The sequence below is a fragment of the Barbus barbus genome, assembly GCF_936440315.1.
Source record: "Barbus barbus genome assembly, chromosome: 39".
In the NCBI taxonomy this organism is placed as follows: Eukaryota; Metazoa; Chordata; class Actinopteri; order Cypriniformes; family Cyprinidae; genus Barbus; species Barbus barbus.
In genome coordinates this window covers 1,538,977-1,554,447 of record NC_136717.1, presented here as the reverse complement: position 1 = coordinate 1,554,447, position 15,471 = coordinate 1,538,977, and the positions used below count along the sequence as shown (strand labels likewise).

The 15,471-nt window shown below is 36.7% G+C and overlaps 2 protein-coding genes and 1 long non-coding RNA gene across 3 annotated transcripts in view; 2 read left to right on the top strand and 1 right to left on the bottom strand.

Annotated features, from left to right (window-relative positions):
• The window catches only part of LOC306858939 (uncharacterized protein), a 429,579-nt gene that overhangs the window by 130,212 nt on the left and 283,896 nt on the right, over positions 1-15,471 (top strand). The gene's annotated exons all lie outside the window — the stretch shown is intronic.
• LOC306858963 overlaps positions 1-15,471 on the bottom strand; it is a 1,377,007-nt gene that overhangs the window by 1,224,419 nt on the left and 137,117 nt on the right. The window lies entirely within an intron of this gene.
• Positions 2,599-11,841, top strand: LOC306858223 (C-type lectin domain family 4 member E-like). The gene is made up of 6 exons (XM_079398651.1): positions 2,599-2,755; positions 2,835-3,045; positions 3,494-3,724; positions 10,507-10,634; positions 10,765-10,871; positions 10,983-11,841. The coding sequence occupies exons 2-6, from the start codon at positions 2,874-2,876 to the stop codon at positions 11,116-11,118; spliced, it is 774 nt and encodes a 257-aa protein (XP_079254777.1). The 5' UTR covers positions 2,599-2,755; positions 2,835-2,873; the 3' UTR covers positions 11,119-11,841.

Here is a 15,471-nt window from a genome sequence, read left to right as displayed (position 1 = left end):
GTGTCTGCTAAATTACTAAATGTATGTGTATATATATTTCTATAAGATCGATATAGAGCCCCCCCACATAACAAATCCCAATTTAACCCCTGGGTACACCATAATCAGTTTTGGAGCAGGAAAGTAAGAGAAGTATGGTGTTTTCTTCCATCACTGACGTTAACCTCATTTTTATATGATGGATGGTTATGCTTGAATGCTGCAATAAAAAATGGAGCATCAACAGCCCTTAGTTTCTTCAAATAGACAACTGAACAATATGGTGTACCCTCAAGGCAGATCTTTGAAAATAACCACTTCACACTTCGCAACAACAAGCAATATTTCTTTACATAAAGGTTGCATCAACTATTCAGGAACTCACTCAAAACTGATGCCATGCAACAAAACAATCTTTCTAATCTACTCAACTGCCCCTTCACCCATCCTTAAAGGGGTCATCGGATGCCCATTGTCAAAACACACAAAATAATGATCTTTAAAATAGCATCATGACCCCTTTAATACACACTAATTGCATTTTTCAGGATTTAAACACTTAACATCTGGATCACAGTTACAGACCTCTTCATTCACAATAATCTTTATCTATTTTTTATGTACTTTACCTTTATGTATTAATTTCTTAATATAATCAGTTAATTTACACTTTTTTTTCATATTATATTTCTGTGATTAACCATTGTTAATGTTTAATCATATGTTGAGTTGTGATGTAAAAATCGAAGATGATGTTGGGAAGCAGTCATTTTATTTGATTGTCTGACCAGCATAAATTCCACAACTGTCACCAAAGACAGACTGATCATAAAAAGGAATACAACAAAGATGATTCAATCAGTTTTATTCAGTTTATCATCACTTTATCTCATGCTTCCTGCTCTTTCTGTATCTGCATCTCTTCTACAAGTTACATGCCAAAGTGTTAGCTTTGAATATCAGACCAAAATCTGGCACATCCTGACAGAGAGAGATCGTGAAGACTGGATCTAAAGCGTTCGATTCATTCACTTTTAACATAATGTATTACACTGATACATGTATTTATCATTCTGCCGTGAAATGTTCTTTAAAAGAATGCTAAAGACTCTAAATGGGACACTATACCAGCCATTCAGTGTAATTGAGGTTTGAATACCCTTTGACTGAAGATCGTAATCAGCTGAATGCATGCCATCGCTGGACTTGACACACAAGACAAGACAAAAACACAAGAGACTGCTTGAAAAATATCCAAAATCTATATAATCATCTATTTATTTACAACATGTCCCATCAGTCAAAACCTTATTTACACTGAGTTTATGAATCTAATATCTTAATGTGGTAACCTATGGTATCCAAGTGAATAATTCTTTATTAAATAAACATAAGAATCAATCAATATTAAATCATAACACACTCTGGACTAAACAGCAGCCGCTGGCTAACACTAGTCACGTTAACGACTATCTAAACGACCGATTTAACTTCTTTAACTTCGGTAAACATGCAAAAATAAAACATCTCCGCTAGGGTAGTTAACTAAAATCAAACGATCAACTGCACAAACCTCTGTTGAACCGAACTGTGGTGATGACACAACATCCAGGTAGGCACGCCCAGGGCGGGTTATGATTGGCCGATCGATAGGCTCAAATCTGATTGGCTAAAGAGTATGAACGACCCGTGTGGGAGGAGTTTGTTGCCAGGAAAGTCTCAAAAATACAGTAGACCCACACTGCAGAACAAAGATCCAGGGGGCGGGGTTGGAGCCACATCTAGGGGGTGGAGACGGGTAGGTTCAGGGATCAGGGGGTGGAGATGGGTAGGTTTAGGGATCAGGGGGTGGAGATGGGTAGGTTTAGGGATCAGGGGGTGGAGACGGGTAGGTTTAGGGATCAGGGGGTGGAAACGGGTAGGTTTAGGGATCAGGGGGTGGAGACGGGTAGGTTCAGGTATATACAGTATAAGGTGGGAGGAGATCCAACCACGCTCCCTGGATCTTGTCTTCTGCAGTTAGGACCATCTCCAAAAATACACACACAAATCCAAGACGATTCGCACATTCACAGTCCATGATGAACTCATGAATTTTAAACATTCAAAATTTTTGTACACAGTTGTACATGTGTGAATTGTGCTTTGTATTTGTGAAATGTATTTTATGACTGTATATCCTTATTTTGTGCACGTGAATTGGTTTTTGTGAATATATATTTTTTCGTGGACGTAGATTGGGTTTCAAGCATGTGAATTGGGATACTCATGTGTGCATCGTGGTTTTTGCGTGAATTATTAGTGAGTCTAATCCGCCTCCATATCTATGACTGTGAACTCGTGAAGAGTTCTCTTGTCAGTTTCCGTAACTGGCAAAAAAAACAAACTGATCAGCTGATGTACCAGCAACAACCTAGACATTTCCAAAAAGTTTTCAACACCACCTGTCACAATGAATACATGCATTTGAACCTCATTTAAATGAACACAATCCAGATTGTGTTAAAACATTCAGCATCCTTCTGCAATGAGTTCAAGTTCCTTTTTTACAAAAATACTTGAAATATTTCCACACAAACAGTTCCTTTCTGCATAAATATTAGCTGCACAAACACCGATGAGGAACACAGTCTACTACAGGAGAGAAACTAGGGATAGTTTGCCGACACTGAAGCTGTCCAATCGTATATAGATGAAAATATGCAGAGAAGATTTAAAAATATATATATGTCTAAGAACATGTGAGTGTTGCAAGATATAAAGTCTGAACTCACAGGTACTGAGATTAATCAACTATATTTTTCAGTATATAATTCAGTGTATTTTTTTTAACACTTTATAATTATATTTCATAGATAAACGACTGTAATCATTTCAAGTGCACCAAAAAATAAATGCCTGGAATTGTAAATGATAGTATGAATAAAGGTTCGATAATGGACTCAGAAGACCGAATAGAAAGGATTGTTGATATCTACATCACTGCAGAGGCTGTAAGAGACATGAAACATAAGAAAGACACAGAGGACTTCAACACAACAACAACCCAAACACCTCAACACACAGGTAACTGAGATTAAAGGAATAGTTCACTCAAATATGAACATTTTCTGATTATTTACTCACCTCCAGGTCATCCACCCAGATAGTATGCATATGTTTGCAAGATGTCTGTTAAATCTTGATCTGGAAAGCATTTGCTGTGTATAAACGTCTATTTGACATTGATTCGAAATGTCCTATAGACGTATTACAGATGAGAAGAAATAGAGAAATAAGAAGATATAAAGGATATATCGGATATATATAGGATATAAGGTCATCTTGGATGACCTAAATAATCAAAAACCATTTTTAGTGAACTATTCTCAATTCTTCTGCATTTACTCTTAAAACACAAGGACACAAACCATTTGACAAATAGTCAAATTGAAAATAGTTGGCATTTTTCAGTTGATGTGAGCCGTGTGAAATGAGGAAGTGAAGAGACTAACATCATGTCTATCATCTTCAGGAAGTGATGGTGTGAAGAACAGGAGCTCCAGAGCAGCTGTGGTGTGTTTGGTGCTGCTGTGTGTTCTTCTGCTGACCGCAGTCATAGTGCTGTGTGTCACCTTCACTCAAGAGAGACAACAGATATTAACCAAGATCACCAACCTCACAGAGGAAAGAGACCTGCTGAAATCAGAAAAAAGTGAACTTCAGAAGCTTTCTGCTGGTGTTTGCCAGTTCTTCAGTCTAAATGGTAACTTGCTTTAAAGCAGACTCAGATTTTAAAGTGGACTGTATCGGATCTGTTGTAATAAGTCATTTAGATAATTTAAGTTAAAATATTATTGTAGTGGATGAATAAATAGTTAAATTAGACATTGCAACAAGTGGCTTTATAAGTCAATATTCATTTCATTACAGTTTTTCTTGATTCGTGAAACAATTCACCATTTTAAACTATAAACACAATCTCAAAACTACACAGAAACTTATACAAACCTCAAACTGCCAGGTCAAAATCAAATATTTTAGTCAAAAACATTCTCTATGATCAGTTTCTATTCTTTGGCTTTAGAGATGACACACAAATCTGACAAATACACAGACAACTTCACTGCAGAGAGAACATTAGTGAGATTGAAATGGAAAAACACTCACAAAAAACTCCTTTTTTGAAACAGGAATCATTTTGGAGGTCAATGTCTGTTACAGTATACAGCATAAATAGAGATACAGTGCACATACAGCAATTCAAGAATAAGCTCTTAGAAAAGTTTGTTTTCATTACACAGGGTTTCTGTAGATTTTTAAACTCAAATTTAAGACTTTGTAAGACCTTTTATAAGACCTGCACAAGTCAAATTAATCCCACATGAGCGGGGTAGGGCAATGTCTATAGTACCATATTACACTGTAAAAAGCATCATTTACAATTCAGATACAAGTTTTCACAAAAACAAAAAGTTTTATAAAAAATTATAAACTTTACATTTATGGCTAAGTCAAAAGTATTAATCATTTTGATTTGAACTATTATCAATAAATTATTATATAAAATGACATGAATTAGGGGTGTGCTAATATAATATATTTATATTTTCTGGGATTTTATCGATAATTGGACAATATTTTGCCGAGTGTGTTATTGTGCTGGTATCTTAAAGATTACCATGGACAGCTGACTGCTGAATTTTTTTGATATTCTTCATATTCTGTGTTGTCAGTTCACAGCAGTGATAGAAATGAGTCTTTTCCAACAAGTTTTATCAGCATTTTTACTTTTAAGCCATTTTTTCTAAAATCGTGCATCATCTTTTGAGTCAAATTCTTGCATTTGGGCTGTTACCAAGCAAATGAAATCAGTATCAACAAAATGTATCTTTGCAATGCATCTGAAGTGGCATTTAGATGCATTTACACACTCAGAGGGACATTGAACGCTAACCTGCAGTTACAAATGCATAAATAATGTTTTGATATTTGAAACATAAAACGTTGAAAACTGATGTTTGAAATTATTTAAAAAAATTAAGATAAAGTTAAATGTGAAATTATAACGCCCAATAGGTGGCAGTAAGTCAGCGTTAATAAGGTAGTCATTGCGATTGAACTGAATCATTTAAAAGATTGATTTATTCAGGAACAAATCCCCGTCATGTTGCGCTCTGTGGCTGTGTTTGGAATTATTTTTGTTGTCGAAATAGAGCAAAAGCAGGAAACACGGTGTCTAAACGTAAGTCTATTAATATTAACTTCTTGTTTATTGAACTGTTGCATAAAATCTAAATCACATTTTATTAGTGAACATAGTCAAAACACAAACAGGGTCAAACAATAGCAAGCGGGTATAGCACAGGCAAGACACGAGTAATCGTAGGACAAGCGTGGGTCTTTGATCGGCAAACAATATCCAGAGGGCTTCACAAGAGGGGCAGTCCGATAACGTGAGCAATAATCCAGACGAGGAACAAACAAGAGTCCGAGCGGCGAGACAAGGGTTAATCCAAGGGACACGAGCAGGAAACAAGGCGACATAAAAATGACAAGACTAAACTAGAACTAGAAACTAGGCTCAGCAAAGCAGCTATCACTTGGAGAGTGATAAACGTAAAACAATACTAAAGACTAAACAGAAAACACACAGCGAATGGCTTGGTACAGTAGCTAACACTAGGAGAGTGCTAAACGGTAGACAATACTCGGCAACTAGATCAGGATCTGAGTGTGTTTTATGTAGTGTGTGTAATAGGTCTTAGGTGAGTGTGTGATTGGTGACAGCTGTGTGATCAGTGCATTCAGCTGTGTGTGTGTCATCAGCGCAGTGGATGATGGGAAATGTAGTCCAGTGTTGTGTGAGAGTCAATATGATGGAGAGGCGACCTCTTGTGGCAGTCGGACAAAAAAAAGCTGTCTTCCTCTAGCGGCTTATTTAATAAGGAGACCAAGCTGTTTTGTAAATGATCGCAACCAGGTATTAAGCATTTATGTGACTAAGGCATAGCTAGCTAGCAAACTGTAGGCTGTAGTAACTAACGGTAATGAGAGTAACTCTCGTGAACCACTGATGCTAATGCTAAGGTGTGTTCGACTCGAAGCAGCGCTGCAGAATGATCAGTGTATGACATTAAATATTCGAAAACGATTCGTCTGCTCTCTGTAGCTCTCACTGTACTTTGATGTCACACACCGATCAGTCTGCAGCGCTGCTTCAAGTCAAACACACATCTTATAGTGTTGGAAAAGGGCCCGTGCTCGGTGGCTCGATTGTGTCCAAAAAATCCTGATCACGAAAACGGTGAAAAACAGTTTAACGGTCTAACTCCACAATGAAGTACTACATAGTTCACAGTCTTTGTAACATGTTTCAGCAATGCATTTCTAACATTTATAATGCGTTTACAAACAATTCTCAGAATTGACTTTACACGGACATCTAATAAAAGTCTATTTGACATCTGATAGGAAACGTCCTATAGACGAATTGCAGATGAGCAAACACTGAGACTTACTGGTATACAAATTATAATTAAACTTTATTCGGAGTAATACTTGTGCACAATGCACATTTCTTACAGTTTAAAATTGCTTAGACACAAAAAGTAATGCTTGAGGCCCACTTATTGAAACCATTCACTCATAAACCTAAACTTTAGACCAAGTCTGCAAAACTACAAGCACATTACATGCTTTAAACTCAGTTTGATATTGTAAAACAAACTTTTTGCAAAACTCTAAACAGAGTTTTCTACATTACACACATCATTCGAAACTAACAGCTCTTTTGTTTCATTTGGGAAACAGCCATTTTAATGCCACACAAATTATTTTACCCCCTTGCATTTCTGCGTTTACATTTTATCTATATTGTATAAAGCTCTGGCTTGGCTTAAATGCATATTCAGTTTGTGTGTGTGTGTGTGTGTTTACATTTATATTTAGTCATTTAGCAGATGCTTTTATCCAAAGCGACTTACAAATGAGGACAATGGAAGCAATCAAAATAAACAAAAAAGCAATGATATGCAAGTGCTATGACAAGTCTCATTTAGCCTAATGCAGTACACGTAGCAATGTTTTTTTTAAATTATAAAATAAACAAATAAAAAGAAAACATAAAAATAGAAACTAACTACTGGGGTGCCTCAGGGCTCAGTTCTTGGACCACTTCTCTTCTCTGTCTACATGGCATCACTAGGTTCTGTCATTCAGAAACATGACTTTTCATATCACTGCTATGCTGATGACATTCAACTCTACCTCTCATTCCATTCTGATGATCCGACGATAGCTGCTCGCATCTCAGCTTGTCTAACAGACATTTCTTGCTGGATGAAGGACCACCACCTTCAACTCAACCTTTCCAAGACAGAACTGCTTGTGGTTCCATCAAATCCATCGTTTCATCACAATTTCACCATCCAATTAGGCAAATCGACCATAGTCTCAGCCTCAGCTGTCACGCCCATGGAACGTTGAATAAACGTCTGATGCATATGGCACACATATCTGGAAACACTTCAGGAGTTTCGAACTCGTCGTCGGATTGGTTGAATTATACACAATTGAGTATGGGAGATATTTAAAGTTCACGGCATAGAATCTTTAAAATACGTCCGAGAGTTTTACACACCAGTCTGTTATTGTGGTGACATTTCCACGCCCCGAAACGTGAAGCTGAATGAAACGAACTGTGATTGGTTGTTTGACATGTTGGTCAAACGGCATCATGGGCGGGCCTTGGCCAATGAAAGCTACCATAGATTCCAGACCTTCAGCCGTCAGTCTGAAGGTCTGGCTACGCGAGACTACATCAACCATAACTCCTTCAAAAACAGCCAGAAACCTTGGAGTTGTGATTGATGATCAGCTGACTTTCTCAGACCACATTGCTAAAACTGCCCAGTCCTGCAGATTTAGCAAGATTTGAAGATTTGCTTTATTCAACATCAAGAAGATCAGGCCCTTTCTTTTGGGAACATGCTTCACGACTCCTTTTTCAAGCTCTTATTCTGTCCAGGCTGGACTATTGCAATGCTGTCTTGTCAGGTCTTCCAGCCAGTTCTATCAAACCTTTACAATTAATCGGCTAAAAGCACATCTCTTCCATCTTTATTTGACCCTCTAACTCTAGCACTCTCTATTCTAATTCTATTCTTTAAAAAAAAACGTGTCCCTTTTAGACTTGCACTCTATTAATTTATTTTATTATTATTACTTATTATTAAGAGTTCCCACTCTAAGCTAAATGTCAAATTCCCTGACTTTCACTGACTAAAAAGCTGAATTTCCATGACCTATTATGAACGGAAAAACAGGCCGCTGTTGTGCTGAGCTTTTTTTTTTTTTTTGCTTTTACCCATTAAATGCACTTGATATTTTTATATATTTTAAATTCTGTCTTTGAAGAGGACATTTTGTAGCCAAAGCTCCTAAAAATTTACATTTTCTGGCACGTTTGCCTTAGTTAACCAGTACAGCCTGGTGACTACATTTGACTTGATTGCAAGTTGTCGAGTGGGAAGGGAATAAAATGGCACTGAAAAAAGCCCAGGGCTCAACGCTAAGGATTTTTTCAGTGGTTCAAATTATTACTTGTCAAAGTCAGACACATTTTTTTTTTTTTAACTCCTTTCTTACCCCGAGTGAAGGAGCTAGATTCAAGACCTGCAGTATTTTCAATACTCTCATGAAAGTTTATACAAAATGGCTGAACAAACACTTTTGGGAGTCAACATGAACTCATCTGCTAAATTAGCTGCTTTGTATACTTGGAGTACCTGCTGCTCATTCAAGAACATTGCCACAATCTGAGGAAAACAACTCTTAAATTCCTCAAGAATTATCATCTATCTAAGATGGGCAAAATCTAGGATTTCATAGGATCTTGCATTTTAACAGCCTCAAAATCCGAAATCTGGTCAGAAGGTAAAGAAGAATAACTTGAGCCATACCTGTTAAAACACATTGAAGCAGTAAGGTCCATACACACTTAGGCCAACATAAAGTTACAGCTGCACGCTCAAAATGAGTTAAGTATTTATCGAAATCATTGAGCAAGGCACCAAACCCCCAACTGCTCCCCGGGCGCCACAGCATCAATGGCTGCCCACTGCTCCGGGTGTATGTTCACTACTGAGTGTACACTTGTATGGGTTAAATGCAGAGCACAAATTCTGAGTATGGGTCACCATACTTGGCCACACACCACTTCCCTTTCCCTTTTTCTATGAAGGGAGGGACGAAACGAATGTTCTTGTAAACATCAGTTTACTTCTAGACCTTTCAAACGCAATGTTCTCTCCATTTTTCTTACAGTGTACTAACTGAACAACAATCGCATGTACAACCTAAGGTGTATCATAAATGAACAATTATTCAATTATTATTATTCATGATACACCTTAGGTTGTACCTGCGATTGTTGTTCAGTTAGTACACTGTAAGAAAAATATCTAGAAAAATGGAAAAGGTACTAGTAATTTTTCAGGACATTATGTGTTATCCATTATCTGTTGTAACCCTGTAACTCAAAAACACAAAATACAATGGGTAATTTAAAATGCAGGTTAAAAGAAATTCCTTAATATTAACATAGTAGACTGTACCCTATTTTTAAAGAGTTTTCTTAGAGTGTAGCACAGTAACTAACTACTGCTAATACACTGCTTAAAACTATAACTGATCAGAATGTGTAGTTTTATAAGTTTATTAGCGAATAAAAAGTCAATTTTAATGGTTCAAAACTGTGTAAGTGTTCAATAATTCAGTTTTGTATTTAAAAATACATTTATATTTTTAATATTATATTAGGCATTTCTATTATTTTACAAACAAATCTAAATGAACATAAAATATATTTTTTGCTGAGACTTGATGTAGACCTAGTGACACATTCTTGCATCGTAATTACGCAATGATCATCACAACGTCATTTAGCAACTTTTCCCAACAAATCGACCTTCCTTGAGCGACTTCCCCTGAAAATTAGTTGGCAACACTGGTTTTACATGCAAATATTAACATAGCCCCTCAAAACACCCCACTCCATACCACCCCAGAATTCACAATAAAGAAATAACCAGAACTTGAGGCAGAATTTACTTTGTGACACCATTCATTCTCAATACTGAGGATAATCTTTTTTTTATACCCTAAACAGGCAACATATCTCAGGAGATACGCATATTTCAAAATGCGATAAAAAACAACATGAACATATGATTTAATTTTCTTTTTCAACATCTCAAGAAAATGTTCATAATTAATACTAATAGTTGTATTGCATTTATTTTTTTTGCTGAGAAGAGTAAGATTAATATATGCCTACTTTCGACATTTTCTGAATGTCCAGCCCCATGGGCGGACGTGTTGGCTTTATACCAGCTTAGTATAGCAAAGGTACAATTGCAGGGTTTACATGTATTTACATGTATACGAGTAAATGTATTTAAAGTATATTGGGCATTAAAAAATAATTATTTAAAATACATTATAGTATATTTATTTTCACAAGAGATGGCTTTTCTGTGTTAATAGGTGGATGGAAGTGCCATCAGTCCAGTCTTTACTTCATTTCCTCTGAGACGAAGAGCTGGACTAAGAGCAGAACATACTGTACAAACAGAGGAGCAGATCTGATCATCATAAACAACAGAGAGGAACAAGTCAGTGTGTGTGTGTGTGTGTGTGTGTGTGTGTGTGTGTGTAATCATGGTGTTTAGTTTTAAATGAAAGATAATGTGCTGAAATGGGTCTGTGCTCATTTGATAAATTGTGTTATTGTTCACTTCTCAGGATTTTGTGAAGAGCATGTCTGGTGGTGATGTAGTCTGGATTGGTCTGACTGACAGTCATGTGGAGGGCACATGGAAATGGGTTGATGGCAGCAATGTGACCTCTGGGTGAGAAATCACTGAACTGAACTGATTATTATTTAATAAATGATTCTCACAGTCAGTATCATATCACACAGAAAGCAGCTCTGAACATATAATGCTGATCTGTTGATACAGGTTCTGGGAGCCTGGCCAACCGAATAAAGCCCCGACATCAGAGGAAGACTGTGCTCTAAATCATTCACCAGGATGGGCTGATTTTCCATGTGGTTATACGTATAAATGGATCTGTGAGAAGAGTATTTTAAAATGACTCATTATGATACATATTTATATATATAGTGTATTTTGAACATCTAAATATGTCTATTAAATATCATGTCTTGTGTTTATTAATTTTACCTGTTTTTTTTTTAATGACCCTTTAATTAGGTTATTTTGTGAAATAAAAAAATACATGGTACTATTACAACATTCATATTAAACTATTTAAATTCACTTTGTTTTGAATGTTCAGTCAAATGTTGTCACATCTTAAGATCTAAGCTGAAATATGCATGTGAAACAACAGTGATGTTTCTACGGACTGTAATAATATCAGTAATACACAGATATAATATAAATGTCCATACAAACAGTTCCAGTATTCACGTCTAGACTTGAGTTTAAAGGTGACAGAGGCTTTGCGGTTATGGAATCAGTTGCTACCTGACTTTAAGAGTGCTCCGTCTATTTCGGTTTTTAAGTCTAGACTTAAAACACAAAATTTATTCTATGGCCTTTCCTACATTTTTAATTTATGGATTAGTATTCTTATCTTGGAATTTATTTGATACTTTACTGTATTTTATGATTGTTTTGTACATCACGTTGGTCACTGTAAGATGAATTTAAATATGCTCTATAAATAAAATGTACTTACTTGATTGAAATTATAGTGAGACATCAGTAAAGTTTAATTTGATCTGTGATTCTCTGAAATTTCTTGCAGCTTTTTGTAACAACTGCAGTATGACAATAAACCTATTTGACAACGATTTACTTGTTTTCAGTAACTAACTGGCATATTTCCTGAACTTGTGAAGATGAATATAAATGGAAAGTTGCAGAAGCAAATCTCATAAACAGCTCCTAATATTTCACTCAGAATATGAACATTGCAGAAATCTCTATATGGTCTAAAAAGTATGTATATTTTTATGAATACATGCTGCTTAAGCACATTCTAGGATTAATATGATATGCTACATCAACTTAATATAGAGTAATTAATTCACGTGCATTAAACCCAATTTACATGTACGGAAAATAATATACTCACACGTGCACAAAATAAGAATATATTCAACAAATACATTTCACAAATTCAAAACATTTATGTACTTAACCTTTACGTATTAATTTCTTAATGTAATCAATATTCATTTACTTATTTTTGATATTTTATTAATCTGGCAAATCCTGACTTCTGATAGAGATAGATAGTGTAGACTGGATCCAACACACTTGATTCATTCACTTTTAACATAACGTATTACACTGATACATGTATTTATCATTCGGCCATGAAATTTACCTCATTTTATGCTTTACATTGAGTCTATGAATCAAATTACTTAATGTGATATATGGTATCCACACGAATAATGATTCTTTATTAAATAAACATAAGAATAGATCAATAATAAATCATACCACACTCTGGACTAATCAAGCAGCTGCTGGCTTACATTGGTCACGTTAACGAGTGTGTCTAAACAACAGCTTTAACTCCTTAAAGGGGACATAACACACATAGTTTCACCCAATCTCATGTTAATCTTGAGTACCTATAGAGTCGTACTGCATCCTTCATATCTCCAAAAAGTCTTTAGTTTTATCATATTTATAAAAGAAAAATACAGCTTTATGATTCTCTCTGAAAACAGCCGAGCTCCTGGAGGAGTGCCGTGTGGGCGGAGCTAAAGAGTGACGAGCACTTGAGCGCCGATCGCCAACAAAACAGACATTTGATGCCGTTTCACTTACCGTCTGCAGTTCTGAATCATGACCGGGATCTTTTATAGCTGGGACTGCTCCATCTTTCAGTATCAAACGATGCGCAAATCCAGCATTGAACTCTTTTTGATTTTTTTCAGCATTGGGCTCTTTTTGGAAGCTGAACAAGGTTATCTTTCACTCACAACCAAAAACACACTTCTTTAGAGACATTCTTCCCGAGTGAGTCCCGTGTACGAACCTGAAAGTGAGATTTTTGGCACAGAAGTACTCCGTTATACGTCCAAATTGTTTTTTGAAACTTTCCCTGCTGAAAAAAACAGCTAAAACCAGCCTAAGCTGATCAGGCTGGTTTTAGCTAGTCTTAGCTGGTTTTAGCTGGTCAGGCTGGTCTTGGCTGGTTGATTTTGACTGACTGACTGATTGATTGATCACATAGTGTTTGCCCCAATTTTCCTGTCAATGAGTGTTGTGACAATGTAAATAATTCCAATTTTACTTTTAATAATCTGCAGGACCACAAGCAACCATTCAAACTATTTTTTATTTGATCTGGCAGGCACTTAAAAAAAAAAAAAACATTGATGTTCTAAGAAATATTTACATTGATATTTTATTGACTGATAAATGAGTATAAATGGATGAATATGAATGAGAATATCTTAGCGTGAACAATTTTTCAACTGTTTTTAACAAAATTGGTGGTGGTTAATGGTTACATACAGTGCATGCATGAATTAATAGAGAAATTAGATTACCTCTCAACACTTGAAACTTGGAGGGTGTCGGGAGGCTTTGGTGAATTTCTGTTTGTGGGACACTCCTTTCCTGACACACTTCTTCTTTGTAAAGTGGCTGTCCCCCACAATGCCACAGCCATCTCTTTTACGAAGAGAGAATCCTTTGTGGTTGACGTAATTTTCCTCCACACCTCTTCTCTAATCCAAATATTGTCTCGTACGTGGATCTTCAAAACAGAAAATAAACGAGCATTTGCTTTAGGCACATCTTAAATTAAAGGCCACTTAAAAGACAAGATATTTAGTAAATTTTTGATTTCCGTTGACTTAAATTGTATGAACAAAACCTCTCAAGGGTCATTCCATGTCAAATTTCAGCAATTTACCCACTTAAATTTTTTAAATTTTGTTAACATTTTTTCTGAAGAAGGACAAAAATAAAAAGTGATGAAAGCCAAAATATTAAATGTCACAGATGTACAGATTGTGTACATCGACGACCTCATCTTCTCCAGGAACCTGGCTGAACATCGCCACCATGTGAAACAGGTTCTTCAGAAGTTGAGAGAGAACCACTTGTACCTCAAACTGGAGAAGCGCGAGTCATCGTGATACCATCCAGTTCCTCCGTTATTATCGACCATCATGGCATTCACATGGACCAGAGGAAGATACAAACCGTCAGAGATTGGCCTCAACCTACCACCATCAAGGCGTTTGCCAATTTCTATCGCTGATTCATCTCCAACTTCAGCAAAATCTGCGCACCTCTCACCTCACTCCTCAGGAATAAAGTCAAGTCTCTGTCCTGAACGCCTGATGCCATCAACGCCTTCCATCAGCTCAAGGAAACCTTTTGCACATCTTCTACCCTGGCATACCTCCACAAGTCCCTTTCATAGACGAGGTACATGCATCCATGGTCGGGTTGGAGCAGTCTTGTCCCAGCGCCACAGAAAACCTCCCATCCTCCATTCATGTGCCTTCTACTCCAAGAAACTCCCCGGCAGATCAAAACTATGACATTGGAAAATGGAAGCCGCTAGCTATCAAGCTTACGCTAGAGGGGTGTTGATACTGGCTGGAGGTAGTCAAACACCCTTTTGATGTAATAACTGATCACAGTAATCTGTAATATCTTTGTGATGCTAAATGTCTCAACCCCTGACAAGCCCACTGGGCTTTGTTCTTCACTTGCTTCAACTTTACAGTCACTTACTGGCCCGCATAAAGGAACCAAAAGGCAGATGCACTGTCTCATATCCACCCCCCCCGAGGACAATAACTCTCTCCTCCAGAACCCATCATCCTTCTAGTCATCATTTTGAGTCCCATGTAGTGGTCTCTTGACGATCAGATCTTGGAAGCCACTCGCTCTGAGCCTGCTCTACTGGGAGGGCCAGAAGGGAAAGTTTGTGTAATATAATTCCTACTGTTAACCCTTCTGGATTCATTCATCTCCGGGGTCTGGACACCCAGGTAGCCAGCAAACCCTCTCGCTCCTCCATCATCCCTACTGGTGTCCCAGCATGGGCCGGGAAGTCTCCCAGTTTGTCAAGAGCTGCTCAGTCTGTGTCATCTCCTAGACTTCTCAAACCTACCTTATGGAAAACCTTACCTGTTCTCCTCCTACATGATATGGCTAATCTGGCATTCCTCTTTCTGCTGAGATTACAGATGAACAGCTCATCTATTGCATCAACACCAAATATGTAAATACTTTAAAATAAAAGGTGAATTCATATTCTAATTGAGTGTTATATCCCTTCACTACTTGTAGATGCAGTATGCATCTCTTTTTCTCTTTCTCTCTCTCTATATATATATACCTATATATAAATCTATAAATATTCTGTGTATACTGTAATTTTTTTACTTACAATAATACATATTTTTATGCTGCATTCACATGCTTAAATGCCTTAAAG

Excerpts from the sequence above, each read along its gene's own strand:
- LOC306858223 (XM_079398651.1), top strand. The coding sequence starts at position 2,874 with ATGCCTGGAATTGTAAATGATAGTATGAATAAAGGTTCGATAATGGAC. Across the intron at positions 3,046-3,493 it reads CCAAACACCTCAACACACAG|GAAGTGATGGTGTGAAGAAC; the intron begins GTAACTGAGATT and ends TATCATCTTCAG. Across the intron at positions 10,872-10,982 it reads GGCAGCAATGTGACCTCTGG|GTTCTGGGAGCCTGGCCAAC; the intron begins GTGAGAAATCAC and ends CTGTTGATACAG.